This window comes from Bacillus rossius, chromosome 1 (genome assembly GCF_032445375.1).
Source record: "Bacillus rossius redtenbacheri isolate Brsri chromosome 1, Brsri_v3, whole genome shotgun sequence".
NCBI lineage: Eukaryota > Metazoa > Arthropoda > Insecta > Phasmatodea > Bacillidae > Bacillus > Bacillus rossius.
The window spans coordinates 261983001-262004578 of record NC_086330.1 but is presented as its reverse complement, the minus strand read 5'-3'; the positions used below and the strand labels follow the sequence as shown (position 1 = coordinate 262004578).

The window sequence follows — 21578 nt, the reverse complement described above, 5'->3', positions numbered from 1 at the left end:
ATTAGTTTGACGTCGACCGGGGCTACGCCCTCCCTAAGCTCGATGTGCCTCACGTCTCGCCCGGTCCCTCCCCTCCCATATTCACCCTGTTTCAAACCTCCCGCCATCAGGAACCATTGTGAGTGCGTGTGTTTGTCTGCCCTGGAAGAGGCGATTAGAGTCAGGGCCACGCACCCCTAAATTAATATTTTAATGAATATTACTTGTAAATTTACTTATGTAGTTATAACCTCTAGTGTTTTGTTTTCTTTTAGCTTAAGTAAGGACGGAGTAGCGCCCTATGCGGCCGTTACCAGAACTAGCCCCGGCGCGGGCCTCTCTCATTTAAACTTAAATAAATATCAAGCAGTTTTTTAGTTAATGTGTTATCAGGGTAACATGTATTATTTTTAGGTAACTAGTTGTGAAGGGTTGGTTCTGTTACGTGTTCTCTTACACAGTATTCGGCAACTAACGGTAAAGAGGAAGCTTCCTGCCGCCATGACACCCTGGCAAAACCCCAGTCCCTCTCGATCGCCACCCGGAATAGGACGTAGTCGCTACACCTCGTGGACTTCAACTGTTGCATCTCTGATCCGTTAACATCCGTCTGGTATTATTTAATTCTGGAACCTTTTATTCTGCTTCGGGGTCTTATCCGGGAGGTAGACTGTTTTATTAATCACTTTTGTTCCTAGGCGGACATTTCGAACCGGACGACGATTAACGGCTAGGCCAGGACTGGGGTGTCCTGGCCCGCCTTAAGCAGATTTATTTGCCGTTGGCATTTGGTAACTGTGTTATTTCGAGACGAGAGTGTGATTAAGGTGTTGAATGCAGAGTCAATAAAACCTGTTCAAACTGTGACATGTGTTCTTCTCTACGCCGAGACTGAAGCGTGTGGGCGGCCGTGAGAGCCCAGACAACCATCCTTCGGTAAGACTACAGCGTGCCTGACGCTTAGAGTGGGCTGGCAGCTCAGAATTCATTTTATTATAGGGGGTTGCGAGACTCATCGCACTTGGGATACGTCACGGCCCTGATAGGGGATAGCTGAGTCCATGTGCCCTTAAACCACGTGGTGGCGCCCATATCCGATAGAAAATCACAACGCGGAACTCTTTAAACCCCAGTGCGACAGCAAGTTTATAGCACATATAAATGTTTATATTTCAATAGGTCATGATTTTAGTAATGAATTTAAGGAAATTTTATAATTTAGAACATTTGATATTTTGTGGGTTCTTCAAATTTAATTATTCTTCATGCCTCACAGCACATGGCCTGAGCATTCTTCTTCAGTCTTTGCAGACCATCAGCAGTCTTTCCTTTTCCCTCTCCCAACATCGCTAAACAATCAATACCTCTCCCACATATCGCTGAGCAATGCCTCTCCCACACACTGCTAAGCAATGCCTCTGATAGCCGTCCATGCTATTGTGATGCGACATGCACCGCAGCTGATTCGGTTGTATGCACCATGCAACTTTGAGCATGTAGTCCTTTCTGGTCCCAGTTGAAAGGTGCACATCGTATCCGTTTCGCAAGTCAAGCAGACTGCTACACCACTTCACTTCTTATGGAATGGTAATTTCTTCCCCTCGTTTTGGACTACACAATTTCTCTTGTACTGGTACAACATTACATAATGTTACATAAAGTTACATAATGATGCATTCACAAATCTAATGTGTGGGTTTCCACCTAGACCACTACATTTCCATTGGTGGCTGCTATGTGGTGTACTGCAAAAGCCAAGGATATTAAATTTTCATCCTTGTCTAAATTACAACCCAGCAAAGAATCATTTAAATTATAGAAATATTTTAAAATCAAGTAACAATAATAAAACAGTGATGATTATACTAAACAAAAATTAATGTTATTAAGTGTCATAATTTTTATTTAAAACATGTATTCAGCTTGGTCAATAAATATATTTACTATAAAATCCAGAGTTATTATGATGTGTCCTTTAAATGTGTTTGTGTGTTATATTTAAGGTTTTATCTCAAAAGTAAGTTAGATGTTTTCTGCATATTTTAAAAGGTTTTATTGGAAAATATCATCCTATCATAATTTTAATAAATTATTTTAGTTATCACGTTAAAATAAAAAAAAATGCATTCACATTATGTACCTACATTTTGAATAACCCTTAAAGAAAACACGATTATAAAGTTTTCCTGCAAATGTAAATTTCAATTTAAAACTGATTAAAATTATTTTAAAACATAATTTTACACTTGAACTTAACCACACCATCCTCATTTCTAAACCGTTTTTTTTAGTGACACTCAAACTTTGCTCTTACTAATAAGCCACTTTTTTGATACCAAAAAAATTATATAGACAAAATAGTTTGTGCTGACCACAAATGATTTACTCCAGTGCGGTGCGAACCCACATGTGGAGCACCCGGAGACTGTTCACCTGTGGAGAAGTCTGCATCTCGGCTCAAGCGGATGAGCCCAATGTCGTTCTGCAGCTTGGACTTGGAGAACTGCGGGTGCGGTATGACCTCCTCTATCGTGAAGTTCTGGTAGGGCGGCGCGCATATCTGGCCTTCCAGGTCGTCCACGCAGTCGAGCTCCTTGCTCATGTCGTGCTCTCCCAGGCGAACCCCCACCCTGCGGCGTCAACAACACACTTCACTCGAGCGATGGCCAAACACCTATGATGGGGAAAATCGACATTTATTCGATTCAATATCGGAAAAGGAATGCATGCATTTCAAAATCTGAGACTTGCTTTTTACTACCGAGGAGCACATCTTAAAAGTGCATGCATAGCAATGTATTTTTCCCTTCCTTTCTGCAACATCATTCATACAAAGCTTTTTAAGTTTCCCCATAACTTCAAGTATTAGTTAGAAGTGTCTAATGAATGATCAATAGTTTCAGCATCAAGATGAATACTATTTGTAACCCTTAAAGTCCCTCCACACAATATAATTAATGAGATACTACTAAGTAATCCAATTCATCAACTTAAAAAGGTTTGATATTTAGTTTATAAAGTTCCTTTAAACTGTTTAGTAACCGAGGAAAACCTCAGACGAGCACTTACAGTTTCTGCGAGGGAGGCAGGTTGGTGATGCAGTGCGCTGCAGTGAGGATGTAGCGCTTGTTGATCACTGTGCCGCCGCAGCGAAACTGGATTCCTCGCCCTGGAGGTGCGAAAAACAAAACCTTTCAAGCTTCTTAGCACATTTGTAACTGCATGATGCGAACAATTGACCGTGTGTCGGTTAGCTATTGATTTCGCGCCAATCGACTACACTTTTGCATGCAACAGGAAGCTTTCACAACGAAGAAGAAATAAAAGGTACTTTAACTCAGAGTATTCCAGCTAGATTGCTGTTCACAAAAAAGAACAATATATGACTACTAAACACAGTTTTAAACACGTTAAACCCTAATTACATTCTAATGAGGAAATTAATATATGATAAAAATTAAACAAAACTATATATTGCCCAAAAATATTTGTCCATAATCTTTTAAACACATATTTTGGATACATTTAAACTGTTTTATGAGGCTACTTGCGATGCCACATGCAAAACATATCGCCCTCCCTTCTAGGACCACCGGGAACCTCCAAAGCCGAACCAGACGCACGCCAACACAAATTATAACACTTTAGATGGCTCCTAATATAGAGAAGAAATATATCGAAGATGGCATCTCATTCCTGAAAGATTATCGACGTGTCGCGATGATGGCAATGCGATGGACTAAAGTGAACGTTCTGGTCTGTTCATCTGAGACGACTTCAATTAATAACTGGTGAGTATCCCGATTGTTATTTTGAGAATGCATGATTTCCATCTCACATGAATTATTTACTTGTTAACTGAGTAAATGGTTGATGTCTAAAAAATTATATGATAAACCCCTAAATCCCATCTTTGTTAATATAAGAGCCTGTAAATTATATATATATATATATATATATATATATACATATATATATACATATATATACACTAGCTGTACCCTGCCACGCTTCGCTGTGGCAAATTGTGATTGAATAGTTGAGAAATGAGAAACAAAACAAAGAACACATTTCATATAAGTTTAATTTGTGGATATACAATATTTTTTTTTGTTTTTCCACTGTATGCGTAGATATAAAGACTATCTGGTTTTCCGACTCCGGAACACGCAACATACAGTTGTCCATGTGAAAAGGAATCCGCATCTAAATCTAAACCACACAATTCTAAAGATTGACCTTGAGCTTTATTGATTGTGATTGCAAATGCCAATCGAATTTGGAATTGCAGTCTTTTAAATTGAAATGTTGTATCGGTCGGGATCATGGGTATTCGAGGAATGAGGATATTTTCACCTTTGAAAGGCCCCGTTAAAATCGTTGCTTCCACTGCGTTATTCATTAATTTCTTAACTGAAAGTCGCGTGCCGTTGCAGAGTTTTGGCTGATTAATATTTCGCAAGAGGATAATTGGCACACCTATTTTCAATTTAAGTATGTGTGGTGGTATCCCTGGCAGATCAAGTGAGTTTAAAAATTCCGTTGGATAATTAACTACTTCATCTGCTTCCACAACGGTGTCTATCGACTAATATGTAATTTCATCATTTTGAATACTGGATTGAATAACATAATTAAGTTGATAGACATCTTTATTTTTTGCGGCAAGGATAATTAGTCCCATATCGGTACGCTTAGTCATTTTTTAATTATTGCACCTCACAATAAAAGCATTCTCATTGTATATAGCCATTTCCCGCTCGCTTCACTTGACCTTTGAATATATATACTGTATAGAAGTCGCCAGCCCAGGTTAAAATTTCTAATACGGTTTTGAGGTGTTGGTTAATTCACCGCCGCAATCGCCACCATCTCTAAGGCATCGACTTGTGGTGGTCCCTAGCGGACAAGTGTCGAACTCTTCAAACACCCCTTCCCCCTCCCGTTGAACGACCGTGAGCTGCAGCGAATGATGGGTGGGGGGTGCGGGGAATGACAGCGGGCGACAGTGCTGCGCCCTAACGGGTAAATAACAACTAAGACGATACAGGGCGTTACGGCAGCGCACTGCAGCGGTGAAGTTCCCAAGCTGCTCATCATACGCTTCTGAAAAACGTAGAGTAAATCCTATCCACTCGCGACTTCTATACAGTATATATATTCAAAGACTTGACGTAGTTTTTTCCATTGCTAAGAGAAATCCTTTGGCATGGAGAAACGTTTCCATAACAGAAAATGTGTGTTTATTTTTTTTGTTTTTATTGGTGAGAAAAAACATTAATAAAATGGCGCAGTTACTTTTTCGCGGTCGCGGGTATGTTGCTGACGTGAAAAGTAGATAAAAACAATCCTTGATGCGGGTTGTATATAATGGTAAAATTTCAGCTCGATCGGTGCAGAACGTTTTGAGTTTTTGAAGCGTACACAAACCAACATAACATTTATATATATATATATATATATATATATATATATATATATATATATATATATATAGATATAGATATAGATATAGATATATGTTTACATGATTATAATAGAAGAGGAACTGTGACTGACTTGTCAGAACACTAGCCTCCCATCAAAATGACCGGGGTTCAATTCCCGGGGAGTCAAACCAGGATAAAAGTCTGACGTTGTCGTGGCTTGTGGGTTTTCTGGGGGTACTCCTGTTTCCCCAACCAATTCTATGTTGCTTCTCCATACCTCATCTCATATCACCTCATGCTGGCCGGAACGACGGGTCTGTCCCTCGGGTGTCAGCCCCATTACATCCTTATAGGCTCTGCCTCAGGCAAAAAACTATACATCGATATTCGTTTTCATCACCACGTCATTTATAACATGGCAGACCCACAATTGTAGAAGTGTCCAGGTGGACTCACACGTGTCGTATGCCAAGAGTGCCATCCAGGGGTATTCGAAGAGTGCGGTCTTGTTGCCGCCGATGATCCTGTTCTGCGCCGGAGGACTGCAGATGTCCAGCGGCAGCAGCCTCAGCTTCACGTCTCCCGTCACGTCGACCAGGGGGTCGGTGAGTGGGGCCGTCTGCCCGGGCGTCGTCGTGGAGGGGGTTGTGGGCTGGGCGCAGCACACGAGGGGCATCCTGCTCACGAAGCCGCACTGCGACCTGCGCGGGGAGATCAACAACCAATCAGCGCTCAGCACGTACTTCACACGGGGTCCCTTGATGACGAGGAGCAGTGAGGTGGGAATAAGCATTGCCAGAATGGGCGGGTTGACACCCCGAGGAAAACACTGAGCTCATGGAAAAGTACAACATTCTTTTCAACATGAGGGGAAAAACCCAGTTTTACCCTGGCCAGGATTACACCTGGAATCAAATTTGGTGTTATGTGAGTGAATTGATCGTTCAACCACATTATTTCATTTATTTTTTAAATATATTAATTAAGTTAATTACACCCTTAGAAATTACTGTAAATATACTTATTTTTCTATGACGAATTCACCAAAAATATACACAGAAAACTTCGTAATTTCAGTTAACTGGCTCTTCGTAGAAATAATAGTGCAGTATTTTATGTTCAGAGTTATGTTTTTCGTCACATGCAGGTAAACTTGCACTTGGAAGAAATAAATGTGTTTTTGGCAGCAATCTTCCCCAATTTTTTTTTTTGATTACATGCCAAGATTATTTTGTGGATTCTTTTTTGAAGCAGGTGAACTTAGAACCCGGAAATTTACGAAGATGTCTATCTCGATGATTAATAACTACTGTTCTTCATAAATTCTAGGTAAACATTTTTAACAATATACCACTCGAAAATCATTAGCCCCCTTAATAATTTATCTTTAACCGGATGCCATATTTAATTTTCATTTGACAATCCTTTGACTCTATGACAGCGATTTGACTGATAAGGATGACTACAAATATACACCCATTCCTCTTGCCCTATAATCAAATCCGGAACTCCTCGCATCTAAAGCAGGCGAGCATCAGTCTACTCTGCGGAGGTCGACTGCCACTTGAACTCACGGGTGTAGGGCAGGAGCTTACATAGAATTTAATTTCTTCATTTGGCAAAAGGAGGGGGGGGGGTCGTTAATAGAACCGCTTTGGCCACTGTTTGCTTTAAATTATTTCCTTTTGTTGGTGGGAATGATAAATATTGATAGATTTTTGAGGATCGCGGATTGCTGTAAAAGGAGGGGAGGGGGGGGGGGTAGAAAGATATATCTCCTATCCCCCGATTGAGATTGTTTTATTTGTAAAATTTTGAACTCCTTTTCGGAAGGAGAATAAATTTACAACAATAATCCATCCACATCCTGACTTCAGTTTTCCATGGTCACTCGAATTTCACTTCAGAAAACACGGTTTGTAATGGTTCCCTTCTATTGCACAGTGTCCACAAATATATGATGGCGAAATTCAAGGACGTTTCAAAGATTTCAAGGACCAAAATTGTGTTTTCGAAGTTCAATAAATTAAAGAAAAGTGATAATCACAGCACTATATGGACACATATGTTCCAATACTTTAGCAAATAAATGCACATCGCACACACAATGATATGACTCGGATAAAAACGTGTATTGAGGACCATATTTATCCGATAAAAATACTTTATGAAACAATAGACTCATGCGAAAAATTCAAGCACATTTTCAGACTTTACAAGGAATGAAATTCAAGGACAATTTCATATTTTCAAGGGTTCAGGGACACATGGTCACCGTATATTGGCCTATTCTGATAACTTTCGGGATCTCCCCGACTTTCTCAGTGGCGGTTCATCTTGGCGACCTCGCTCTCGACGAGACACAAGACTGAAATCATTGAATGGACTGTAACCTGCGGAGGAAGTCCACCGCACGAGGGTCCAGTGGCCGGGGACCCTCCAGAAGCATCATGAGCGGCCGGCAGGTGTCCAGCTGCACACAGCTGCCCATCCGCTGGTGCGGCGTCACGCAGCTGTCTCCTTCCACTGCAACACGAGCACCGGCCGGCCCCGCTGATACATCTTCTCCACAGTCATGGTGACAATCTTGTTATAAACCATATAGTGTGTGAATGTGTATGAATTATTATATGAAAATGTATCAGTATTGTTATATGGCATGCTGGAACCAAGGCCGCGGTGCGAGCCAGGTACCTGCTGGTCAGTCTGCCAAGCCAGTGGCTCCCAGGCGGCTGGCGGCCCCGCACGGCCACTGACGTCACGCGCGCATACCGTTGGGTATTAGGGTGGCCCGACCTCGGCACCCTCTGCCCACACTCCCTACTTCTTCGGCGCTGTCATCTTTCCTTTAATGTCCTGGGAATTCCACGAGCTTATGGAGGCCGCCACGTGGAGTGGTGTAATATGGCGCCGCTGTTCTGGATGCTTCGAGCATCGTGTCGGCCCGGGATGACGCGATACATCACAACCACTCCAGTCCTTTCCAGAAGGTTGACCAACAGGTATAAAGGAGGCGACGCCGGCCTCAGCGGGAGTTCCAGCAGGCGAGTTGAGTGAAGTGCGACTTCGGCGAGCGGCACAGACGCGGAGCGACGGGACCGTGTGTGTGTGACTGAGTGGCACGAGACTGTGTGTGTGTGGACAGGTGCTTGGTAAGGGGCGAACCACTGTTGAGCCTAGCTCCAGTGAGGAGTGCGAACTGCGGACTTGACACATACTTAGTGATTCGTGAACAGACATTTATTGTGGTGATTTAATTAGTAATGTAAATATAAGTAGCAAATAAAACTGTATAAAATTAATTTGGCTATCCTTATGAACCCGTTTTTCCGACTCGTAACAGTATTTTTTTAAAAATTATTTATGTCTTGGTTAGTTTTCTAGTTTAACATTTGTCGTAAAATAATTTTAAACTGTTAAAAGTATAGTAGCATTATATTTATAAAAACTTAATTTTTAATAGCTTATAATTTAGGTGAATCAAGTTTGTTTTGTGTGCTATTTTTTTGTTATTTTATATTTACTAGTGATACATTTTTTTAAAATTATATTTGTGAGTTCTTTTCGTTTCACTTGTATACAGTTTTTTTTACTAAGCATTTCTTGCATTTGCTTGCTTAGTAAAGATGTATGTGGTTAAGTGTAAGACAAGGCAGCACACCTTAACTTCGGTACTTAAAATATGACATTATAATGAATAAATAATCTTATTCAAGATGAGTAAATTTGATTAAGTGCACTGTTAAAAATGTTAAATTTCATTTTACGGAGCAAACTGGTAACATATTATTCAGGTACCTTCGTAAATTTACGGTTATCTTCATAAATTTACGGACACTGAGATCACTTTGAATCCAAAAGATCACGTGAATCCAAAAGAATATATTTCGTGTATTAATATTAACAAACCTTTCAAAAGCTTGTTAAGAACACCTTTCTTCACGCGTTAGTTTTCTTTGTTTAGAACGAACATACAACTCGAAAATCAAAATACGGTTTAGTTTCTAAGATTATTCATTATTTGAAATTAAAAAGAACTCTTTGTTTATTGGAGGTTGATTCTTCGTTGAAAAGTCCATAAATGTTCTGTAATTTCAAAACATTGTAGCAATCAGTAGGCCGAAAGTCATTTGACCGAAATGTTGGTGTAATGCCTGTCGGTGAAATGATGTTTCGGCAAAATGACTGGTCTGGTGCCTGTCGGGCTAGTGTCTGTCGATCGAATGATTATTACAAGAGTTTTACGTCGAGATAAATTTTAAGGTTTTCATTATAGTGTCTGTCGGTAAAATGACTCTTCGGCTAAATAAATTTCGGTCTACTGCCAGTCGGCCAACTGCCTTTCAGAAGTTTAAATGAATTTCGGCCTACTAGAGTATCACAAAATTGATTTATCTTTCATCTTTCTCACAAAAAATCCGTTCCTTATCGAGACACGAGTTTTTCGCAGTCATTGGGGTATCGAAATTAAATTTCAAACACACAAATACCTGTTTAACTTTCATAATCGGCCCACAGTTGTTGCACACGTTATGGATGAGCCTCAAACCAAGTGTTAACGAAGTTACTTAGTTCTTTCATAAAGCAAACTGTTTGGCACATACTTAGAACAAATTTTACCGCGTCAAGAGTACGACAGCTTGGTTTTTCTCAAACGTTTTAGTCAATCACGCAGTTTCAATCTGTAGGACAGGAATTGTCTATAATAACCAATCAACTGTCTTCTTGATTCCAAAGATATACAGGTCACCTTTCTCTATCCCATCCCAAGGGATTAATGGTCAATAATGAGTATATAAATACCTTAAACTAAACTAAATTACTTCAGCCACTTTCATTAAGTGACTGAAGCACATCCAGAATATGTTTAAAATGACAATGGACAGCATCCAGCACATGTTAAAAATGACAATAGGCCTACACAAAAGTAATTATTATTGATAAAATATTATGTTAGCTTCTATGTATGTATGAATGACATACAGCATGAAAATTAAATTGTAATCTGATAATTTGTCAACCGGTTCCGTGTGGCACTTCATGTTTCACTTACGTGAGAGAACCAGCATCAACAAGTGCACTTGGCACTGGTGGAAACACGAGCTGGAGACATATTATTATGTTATTAAAAATAGTAAAAAGAAACCTTTACCAGTGGCCAGACTTGAACCATGCCCCTTGAAGTGCGGTAAGCCTTGGGGTAGAAATGACAATAATCGGTTTCCACCTTTTTATGTCCAGCTCTTTTCCCACAACATAAAAAATGTTATACTTTCATTATAAAAATAGTTTTTATTCCCTTATTGCCAATTTACTTTTATAAACTTTTAAAAGAAAAACAATATGATAGAATATCTGTTCATTTCTCTGCCACAGTTTGAAAAAAAAATTTTTCATAAGATGACAAAAACTAGAAAAATAAACCTAGATTCTCTGTAATAATTGTAAGACATAGAATATTTTTTTTACGGAATTAATAATTTTTTAGAACATATATTCATCTCTTGAATTTGTATGTTATATTTGAATCTAGGGAAACAAATTTCTTATGAATATTTGATGTAACTCATGTTACAGGATATTTATATTCTTTATAAAAATATCAGTCTAATTTCTGTGTTTTACTAAGGTTTGACCTTTAGTAAAACTGATTGGAAGTATTTGTGCTAAGTTAAAACCTAGTTTAAACATGAAAAATGATTTTTTATAATATGGTTTATACCAAATTGTTCTAATTACAGGTACGTTGATACTAAACTTTGCAAAGTTTTGGTTGTTTGATGTTACGTTGAAAAAACTAAGTAACGGAAAAATATATTAGGGTATAAGTTTATCAAACTAAATGTCTTCGTCGCTTCGTTAATATACATAAAAAATGTCTGCGAATTCATTTTCTTAATTTCAAGAAAATGTACTATTTTTTTCCTTCAAATTAATGAAATGCGGTTTATCATACAAAATTAAGTAACATTAGGACGTGCCTTCTGTAATCGTTGTAAATCATTTAACACTAAAAGATGACGTTTAATGTGAGAGAAAAGCGGTCAAAGTAAACAACATAGATTACTTAAAAATTCCATCAATATTTATAGAAAGTTATAACATGGTATCTACAGAAAACACTCCTTCAAATAAACTGTCAAAAATGAGTTTATTTTAATAAGGAGTTTTTTTTCTCCTTTTAACTACATTCAAGCAGTTTCTGATAATACAATTCGGGTTACGTTCTGACAACAGGTTGTCAAATGTGAAAGTAGTTGTATAGAAGTCGTTACTTGGCAAAGATTCCCGACTGAGTGCCACCTGAAAATTATTACGTCTATATTATAGATACACCTAACACAGGATTTAAAGGAGCAATTTTTTCCCTAACCTAACTAAAAACTAAGTGCATTTGGGAGGGTCTGGGTTAGGGAGGAGACTAAGTGCGTCTAAGGCAGAAGCCTATACGCTCTACACATGCTGGGTTTAACATATTAAGTAAAGGTAACTTGAATAATGTGCTAGGAGGGGGAGCAATTGGTGCCATGACTAACTCCCCTCACTTCTTAACTCTAGACTAAAAACTAGTTAAGTTGGGCCCACGTAAAACCTGCATAGACAAAGGGAAAACCCTGGACACTTACATGCGGGATGCCAAATTTCATGCACTAATTTCAAGCAGTTTGGTTAAGAGAAACAGAGTGATAGTTCAGGAAGAAGAGTTGGACAGAGTATGAAATAGTCTACCATGCGGGAGTTGGACGCTTGAAAGTTATGTCTGCACTGGATTTGTGGAGTACTGGTGTGTACACCTATAAGTAAATTTATACAAATAAACATTAATTAAAATTTAAAAAAATATTTCGTTTGGTTACATAATTAATTACGAGCTACGAGTTATTTAATTAATATGTTTGTAGTGAGTTGGTGCGTCGGACTACACTTAGGAGTGGATAGAGCTTCAGGTTGACCGAGGTCGGTTAGAGAAATTATCCAATCCTTCATCGCGAGGCCATAACCTGAACTTCTAAAAGATTCAAGGAGAAGATTTTTAGTGCTGTTGGTGACCGACAAAACCTACACTTGTGCCAATTGTTGATGTTAAAACGCCATTGAATGGTAATCTTTAGTTCTATGTTTCTTCTTATTTACTTAGTTGTCGAGTATCTCAATTACTTTCTCTGACATATGATGTACAGACATGTGTCTCATGGTTCTTTAATTCACTATTTAGATTGACTTCCCAGCTTACTCGCTCACGCCATCTCAAACCCCCGACTGGGTGCTTGCAGCACACCAGAGCAGCGCCACATCCAGTCCGTCTAAGACTCGTCAAACCCGTTACAGTAAGAAACAGACCTCTTGTTTCATAATCACCAGCTCATGTGTTCACGTACATAAGCGGTTTCCAAACTGAAAGATGGTGAACAAAATTTAGGTGTTTGAAGGGTGGATTATCAAGTCTTGGGAAACCAGATAATAACTATTGTGATATTACGAGACCACGTGGAAAGGCAACATCAGGTCCCCTATCTTGGTAAAAATTTGATTAAGGGTCGCAACCAAAGATGTTTGATAGCCACTTGAGCGCATATATGACATGCTAGCACCACTGTATCCACCAAACATACCACTCACACTATTCTTATTCATTCTACCGTTTTTCATCTCCCTTATTATAGGTTCCTCACCTGTTTAGCGCCATCTAACTTCATACTTTACCGGCGATATGCTCTGGTTTCCTCTGTGTGCAGCCCTTGCCAGGATGTCCTCTTGACTGTCTCCCACTTCCCTTATCAATCCCTGAGCTATCACGCCCCACCCCCAAGTCTCTGAGCTTTCACGCCCCCCAAGACCCCGAGCATTCACGTTCCCCTAGCTCTTTAATCATTTCGGTTGGCTACCTGTGCACACGTGCACAATCTTTCAAATGTGATGATATTACATTTAAGCTAGTATAAACTCTTTGGGCTATGCGTAGTTTTTTAACAAAATTGAAGGAATCTAATACCTTGAGGTTATATACAGCAAGTTTAAATGAAAATACGAGAAAGTTAATTTTTGGAGTCGACGAAATGATTTTTATTAGTCTTTAAGTGGTCTCCAATAGATGATAATCAATCTACCAGACAATTAATGAAGTTTAATATTTCTAAAAAGAAGACAGTGGAAAATGCATATATTTTAGAAACATAGAATGATGCACGTGATTGCCTTTCGGGAGTCCACAAATAAATAGGTAAAATTTGTATGTCACTGATGTCTGAATACCTCTTTAACCAGTCACTTTCATAAGACTTCTGAAAACAATTATATTTGAATTTCTGGACCTTCTGTCTCATCCAAAAGGAGATCCCAACATTAATTACCTCATCTCCACCCACGAGTGGTTTCCACCTTTGAGTGGTCTCCACCTATGTCCCTGTTATCATTGTTTATATGTTGTTTCTAAAAACTCACTTTGGTTTGGTGGAAATATCCATTTTCATTTCCAAATCGACGATATACAAGTTCATTTTGTCATTGTCCTTAAATTTTTACCTACCTGCATTTTATTAAGACTGCACTTTAACTGCGATAAATAACTGCCTCATTACTGCTGATGACTATACACATGATTGCAGGGACATAATTCCACTGTCACCTAATGCTACATTTGATTAAAATTCTACGTAAAAAAATTGCACACTTAGAGTGTATTTACATTGCAAGACTTCTGATAAAACTATATATAAAACAAAGCCCCAAATTTGACTAACACGGCGTGTTCAACTAAACAACTTCCCCACATGACAAAATATGGAGTAAATAGTTTCGCATTTAAATTACTTTTTTTTACCAGACTTATGATTAAAAATTAATAAAATTGGGAAAATAAAATGTATCGACTCGAACTCAATATTTAACTTTAGAATTTATAAACAGTAAAAATTTATTATTAATATTTGAATTTACGATTAAAACTAAAGTACTTTTGTCCTGATATTGAAAGGAACCAACGGAAATAGACAATCGTACAGTAGAACAGTACTTTTTTAAAAAATTAAGTTACGATGCATGTGTAGCTGGTATTTTGAAATGGGGTTGCAACGATCGAGGAACCTACTAGTCGGCTTCACCAAGAGCGACTCACACAACTTGAAAAAACAGTTTTACACTATTTTGGCAATATGATCGGTTATATAATCATCTGTTCTTTATTAACTGACACAATGATAACAGTAAATTATATAAGTTTTTTGTCCATATCTAATATGCTTTTGGCTTTTTCCAATCGAAAATGACTCAAATCGTATTTTTTGAACTGTTTTTAAATGAAATATTACAATACAATTTTCATATATTTTTCAACAAAAATATTTCACTGCTAAAACAGTGAACTCATTCAGTTAATAGTTTGTTGAACATTTTATTAATCAGTTAATTTTTTTGCTAAAATCACCATTAGCATTTAATAAGTTAATTATTTTTTGAAAACTTAATATAACTGAATCTTCTTAAATGTATTTGTAAACGTTCACAAGTATGTCCTTTACTGAACGAAAACTCTTAGCAGGAACTAAAGTGGAACAAACTATACATGCAAACATCCTAGGTTCGTTTGTAAGCCGAGGAGCGAGTAGCCAATGGCGAGGCAGTGTGGAGACAAGGCGAGGCCTCTTGCAGCCAACCACATCCTTCCTGCAGCTACGAAGAACAAACGTATCGGAAATCCGGGATGGTCCCGTTTTTTCCTTACATTCCAGTGTACCGGGAGGAGGTCTTCTTGACATATTTTGTTCCGACATTCGGACCATCAAAGATGACTCTTCAATGCGCGACCAGATAATAAACAGTTAAAAAAGATTTTGCTCGACAATACCAAGAATGTGAAAATAAATTGTCACTAAAAAGTGAAAGACCTTTTCGAAGATCAATTATGTCGATTGCAGAACAGCATTCAAACATTCTTACCATTAATAAATAACCTAATTGTTTCTATTTTTTATCAATTGTAATGCGAAGAGATTATTTTCCATGGAACAAAAAAAGAACAGACTGAAAGTGGGCACTTTATCTGCAATACTTTAGCGCTCTATATCATGAACTGTGTGTACTTCTAAAAGCACGGGATGAATAATCTTGACATGATACGGCCAAAAGCAATAAATATATGGTTTGGGACATCGCAATCATTTGCTTCTACTATAGCCACGCCCACAATGATTCCATAATTATTGCTACATATGTTTGTTAATAAACATGCCAAATATAAATAACCATAATGTACACCATTCTTTAAATGTTAATAAAAATGAAAAATCCGTATCGCTTCTTCACTGTGTAAAATTAATGTGTAATTTCCACATGATATCACAGATTTCCGTTTAATATTTGGTCATCTTACATGCGGAACACAGAAGTCGTCTCTTTCTGAGAAAAGTAAAAACTTGAAGGAACCAAAATGCTGTACGAGAAACCCTCTCAAACGTTTACCACAGACAGGCTGGGTTGGCAGTAATCATACAGAGAGACCGGGACACGTAGCGGGCTCTTGTTCCTACAGGCTGGCGGATATCCATAACGATTTTAACTTTTATAGTATAGTTATTGTCTGATTAGTACATATACTTTATACACTATGTAGTGGTATTTTGATAGTTAACACTATTCCGGGTATTTTGTGTTTTTTTATAATGTTCATGGAGGTTTGTCTCTTTTAATATTTTTACTAAAATTGTTTTAAATTTAATTTTATTGAAACAACTTTTTGCATGGGGAAAATTTTCGTAAAAAACTAAAGCGTTCAAGAAAAGATTATGAAACTATATTTGATTTGTATGTAACTTAGTGATTTAGTTTTTGTATAATTATAGTAGTTTATTTTTTTTCGTTGTTTTACTATTTGGAAATTATTTAAGAGGTTGAAAAAAATTAAATTTTTTATAGTAAAAATATCGGGTGTGGCGAAAGACATTGATTATTTAATACTTGGTTTTTCACAAGTAATTTAACAATATTTTAATTCTATAACTAAAATACTTAAATTTATTAGGAAATGACTGTCAATAAATTATTAATGAATACTTAAACTAAAAATTCATAGAAAACTCTACACCTGTTAGCCTAAATGAAAATGCGAATTGTTTTCCTTCACTTAGATTTAAATTTATCATTGGAATTACTACTATCTTAAAACATGTGTGTTTCTTTGTCTGACTTGGTAACAAACATTGTTAGTTATAATTACTCAATATAGTATAGATATTAACAATTCTAAATTATGTGAATCGGTAGAAATGATAACTCTTACAAGGAAATTAACACAATTAATACTGTGAATTAGCTATATGAGCTGTCTGATTAATGTATTTATAAATATGTCATAAATAAACTATATTAGAGTAAACTAAAATCTTACTTGTATCCTTTTAATTTCATATAATACTGAATTTTGAAACTAACCTACCAAGGTAAATTCAATCTAGTTAATTTAAATATTTCTCTGTAGTTGTTTTTAAATACCAAAATGAAATGAAATGAAGATAACATATCAAAAATCATTCACCATGTTACATAATATAAAAAAACAGTTACAATGTTTATGTATTACGTATATTTTCAGCGTTTGGTTAAATGGACAGCAACATGTATATCCTACTCCTATATTCTTGCTTTCTTCGGGAACTGCATGCGTGATTTTCTGTTAGCATTCTGGGTATGTGCCGTGTGTATGGAGCAACGAATACTTTCTTCTCTTCTGCAAAAATATTTTTTTTTTCTTTTTTATACCAATAGGTATAACAGAAGGTATAGCAGAAATTGGGCATCTTGTAGGATGGGCTTCAACTTTCAGTTGTAACCACGAAGGGAGCATAAATTCAGACTAGTATGAGGGGGAGGGTAGGGTGGTATAGCTGTTGCGTCATACTGTAAACATCTGTTTCTTTGTCAGCTTATAAGAGAGTGCATATTATAACCACCATATTAGCAAGAGAAATCATCCGGCCGCTGCCTAGCAATGGTTCGTTTTGTTTGGCTTCACCAAATACACTAGAGACTTATACCTGATACCTCCAAGAATTTTGTGTTGAAACCTGGCGTCGTTATCACGCCAGTAAAATAGATGGCCTAAGTTATGCCCAGTATGAACAATGTATCTGTTTAATACATGTGGTGCCATCATTATGAAGACAAAAATAACTTTCTATTCTCTTTGAAAAAACTTTTTTTAATCATTATACAGATTTATGGGAGATATAAAACTCCAGTTCTTAAAGTTTTTAAAAAAGAATTTGATCATGTTTGACACCAGATAATATTTAATTTAACCATTTTTCCATTAAATAATTTTTTGTGGTTACACCTCTCACTGCTAGGTTATTTTTCACACTCGTCTGTGTTGTTGGTATAGAGCTTCACGTTAGTTTGCACATGCCCATCAGGACTCATCCAGTATATTTGTGGTTATTTACACCTTCAAGTAAAAACTAACCCCCAAGAAGATATGAACCTTGCTTTTTCTAACTGCTGGCTGTCCAACAGTGTGGCCCACCGTGGTGAATTGTTTGTGACGACCGTTAATTATTGTTGTTCGTACACTCGAGAGGTTGACTCACGAGAAAGCAGCACGAGGTTGTCCAACTTTCACCACATGCGCCCAGCTCGTGTTTTCCGCCTTCCTCGCTGCAAGTGAACGATTCAGAATATTTTTGAAGTTGGCGACAAAATGTTGTGCGTACAATGCTTATTTTATATTTCCAAGGCCCCCATTTTTAAATTTTTTTTTACTTGCACTTACTTTAAATTAGAATTATCGATATCTTCAAACATCTTAACAATAATCAATTTAATGCAGAAAGAAAACACGAAAAAATTCATGTTTCCTAAAGTTTAATGTCTAGTTTATAAACTACTCAAGAACCTAAACCACGAGACGCAAAATGATCAGCCATAAATTAAGCACGGCTAAAAAACGCAACGCATTATATTGTTCAACTTCCAAATTTCTTTCGTTTGGGTTTGCGTTCCCGACGGCAACATTTGAAGAGAAGTGTTCCAAAAACATTTTAAGACACAAAGGTTTTGTGCATAGAGTTCCACGATGTTCTGTTTAATATATACATAACGATTGCACTTGTTAAATTTTAACACAGTGAAAGAAAATAACATTTTTAAATCAAATTATTCACAATATATTTTGTTTTAATGATAAATAAGAACTATCAAAGAAGTAGTGGTGTAAATTTGTTTCAAAATTTTAAGTTAATGGTCGATAACGTCTTTCCACGTTGCGTTTGTTTTTAAACCCGGCCTTACGATTTCAAGTTGTGAGGTCAATGCCACCTCGTCACATATTTTATGGACGACCCTGGCTATCTTACGTTAGCTACAAGACGCGTCTTGCATCCTTGTTTTTCTTAGTGTACTTTAAATTTTAATAATTCCTGTAGTCACACCAGTTAAGTGGTTGAAATGCCGTCTTTGGGTGGCACCAGAGGGTGTGGAAAACACACTGTCACAGGGCTAAGTATATTATGTTAGGGTACATAGAGCGGAGCAACTTTAGTTGTGAGAACAATACCAGATTAGCATTTAACATAATGTTTTAACGGACATTCTGATTGTAACATACCTTTGTCGTAGCCTGCTGACTGTAAGTTAATTCCCTTGAACTACATTCTACATGTTCCTCTGTTTATAATTTCATAATATAGGCTTAACTATCTTATTTGAAAATAAAAGAAGGTATTTTGCTTCATTCCCAACCAAATTAAATTATGTTCTTTTATATTATGGTGCACTCAAGCTATCTTAACATTTTGTAATAACTTCAGGCATTTATTGCCACCAAAATTTACACAAATTTAACTATTAAGACATGCAGGATGACACGGAAATATTTAAAGAAAAAATCTTAAGAGTTTAGCGCTCGTCTTGACTGAAAGAATGTATTTAGTAAGAATTCAAGTGGTTTAGATCCGCAGGAATTAACTATGTAAAGTAAAACATGCAGTTGCGCGCACAGATATTATTCGAATGGCAGATTATGTAAACAAAATAGTCACGTAACAAGATTTTTCATACATACTTCTGTCAATTTTATTTCGTTTCATTGTGTCGATTGAAACTTCCAAAATACAATGATTACGAATTAACATTGTTGGTTTAAATTAAAAGCGTGCATGTATTTGTGAGTTATTTATTATTTTTTTTACTTATAAATCAGGGGTTCCAGTCAAATACATGTTATAAATTTTAGTTAGATGTGTTAATCAGCATGGATATTTTGTAACGATTACTTTTTAACGATAAACATTAGTTGTGAAGTTATGTGTGTAGCCTCTCTCTCTCTCTCTCTCTCTCTCTCTATCTTTCTATATATATATGTTTAAGGCAGTTAAATATGTTTTTAAAAATTAGTTTGAGGCAATTAAAATATGATTTTAAAAATACGCTCAGGTTTTACCTCAAACTCTTTAAATCTGTTTATGAAATGTCTTGGTAGCTACTATTAACTGAGTCTAAGTATCTATCTGACGTGGAGATAGCCTATCAGCCGTACTTACTGCAGAGCTAGTGGTGATTCATAAAATAGAAGCTAAGAAACATTTGTTCATCAAATTGCTGTTCACTATGAATGCAAGAGGTCCACATTATGGAGAGACGGGGAAAAGTAAGGGCAGTGAAAATTGGTCAGGAAAATTCAAGTAATTTACTTTAAAACCTGTAAGTCATGGTAATTCTTCAACCTAGAATTTGAAAACATTTTTTTTTCTTTTTCTTTTCAGACGGTGTTTCAGTGCATAGTCACACACGCAGTAAAAATGACGTAGGCAAAGTTCTGTACAGCTATAGGGATGGTGGAGGCTTTATTGTCTTTATGTCTTTCAAAATATTGCAAAAAGGAAAATTATTTTAAAAATAATGTCAGAGAAATTTGTTTATTTGGTCATGGCAAGTCATAGAAACGCCAGGGAAAATTGTTGTACACACTGAACTTCCTGTAATGTATTTTTTTTTTTTTTTGGTATTAAATGGCCTGTAGAACACATGCACACAAGATGATGTAGCCACAGCTCGACACGGCTGCTACTTACTTGCTGCGGCCGTGTTGAGCGCCAGCAGCAGCCACACGACACGGGCCGAGCCCGCCATGGCTCGCGCAGACTGGCCGCGACCTCGCTCAACACACACTCGCGCGCACACACACGCGCCGTCTCGACAACACGAGTCGCTCACTGCTGACAGAATGCCGCGCCAGTTCGGCCGCGGCTCCGGCCGATGCTTCTCTCGTCGCGGTACGAGCCATCCCAAAAATATGGTACGTCAACGAAACAATGGTACGTTCTTTGAATGGTTCTTGCAATGGGCAAGATTGATTCAACGTGTTATTGGACACACGCCATTGCTGGTCATACTGTATGTCATAAGGTACCTCAATTGTGCCTGAGGACGGAAATAGATATCGGGTCCCGAAACGTCGCAACTGTTTTAGGTAGCCTACTGTGTTCGTCGTGCTGTTGTCGTTGTGGTGTCCAGAATATCTGTTTAATATATCATCGTTGAGTTCGTCTTTTTGTCGCGGTGTTATAAAACGTAGTTTATTGTATTTATTTACTGACCTTCTTGATACTGTATCGTTGTTTTAGCATTCTGTGTCCATTTGTGCCGTAACAATTTTTTAACTAATTCCTTCCTCTAAATTTTCTATGGTGCTAATGATTTTAATTTTTTGACATCGGCTGATAATTAGCTGTTTTCTGTGTGTTTGCATGTTTATCTTTTTTTTTGTAATTTTCATAATATTTTGTTCGTTACTGACCTCAATATGACAGACATATAGAGTAACCAGCAATGGCATATGTTTAAAATAACATCATGAATAAAAATAATGGTACGTCCCCAAAACATGTCTCAATTTTTGTGCGAAAGCTAACTTTTTTTCATAATTTCTTCTTAATGCCTGTCCCACAAAGCACGGAAAAAAACTGCAATCAATGAGACTGAATTTCACTGTTACAGAAAATAAATTTAATTGAACAAAAATTTGAGATATGAAAACAAAAATAAAATGTCAATATTTACATATATAATAACAATATTACGCAAATTAATGATAGAATACTACATATTATTGTACTCTAATCAATTTTTAACGTATTTAAAACGTAAACAAACATGGCTACCGCCGCGGTCAAATGCTCC

At 37.1% G+C, this 21578-nt stretch overlaps 1 protein-coding gene across 1 annotated transcript in view; it reads right to left on the bottom strand.

Annotated features, from left to right (window-relative positions):
- LOC134527536 (CLIP domain-containing serine protease B4-like) overlaps window positions 1-20630 on the bottom strand; it is a 29690-nt gene extending 9060 nt beyond the window's left edge. The window contains exons 1-5 of the mRNA XM_063360295.1: window positions 20471-20630; window positions 7802-7934; window positions 5865-6109; window positions 3049-3148; window positions 2413-2609 (exon numbers count right to left, since the gene is read on the bottom strand). Coding sequence (XP_063216365.1) covers window positions 2413-2609; window positions 3049-3148; window positions 5865-6109; window positions 7802-7934; window positions 20471-20528 — 733 coding nt within the window. The 5' untranslated portion in view covers window positions 20529-20630. The remainder of the gene's footprint in view (window positions 1-2412; window positions 2610-3048; window positions 3149-5864; window positions 6110-7801; window positions 7935-20470) is intronic.
- Window positions 20631-21578: the final 948 nt, after the last annotated feature.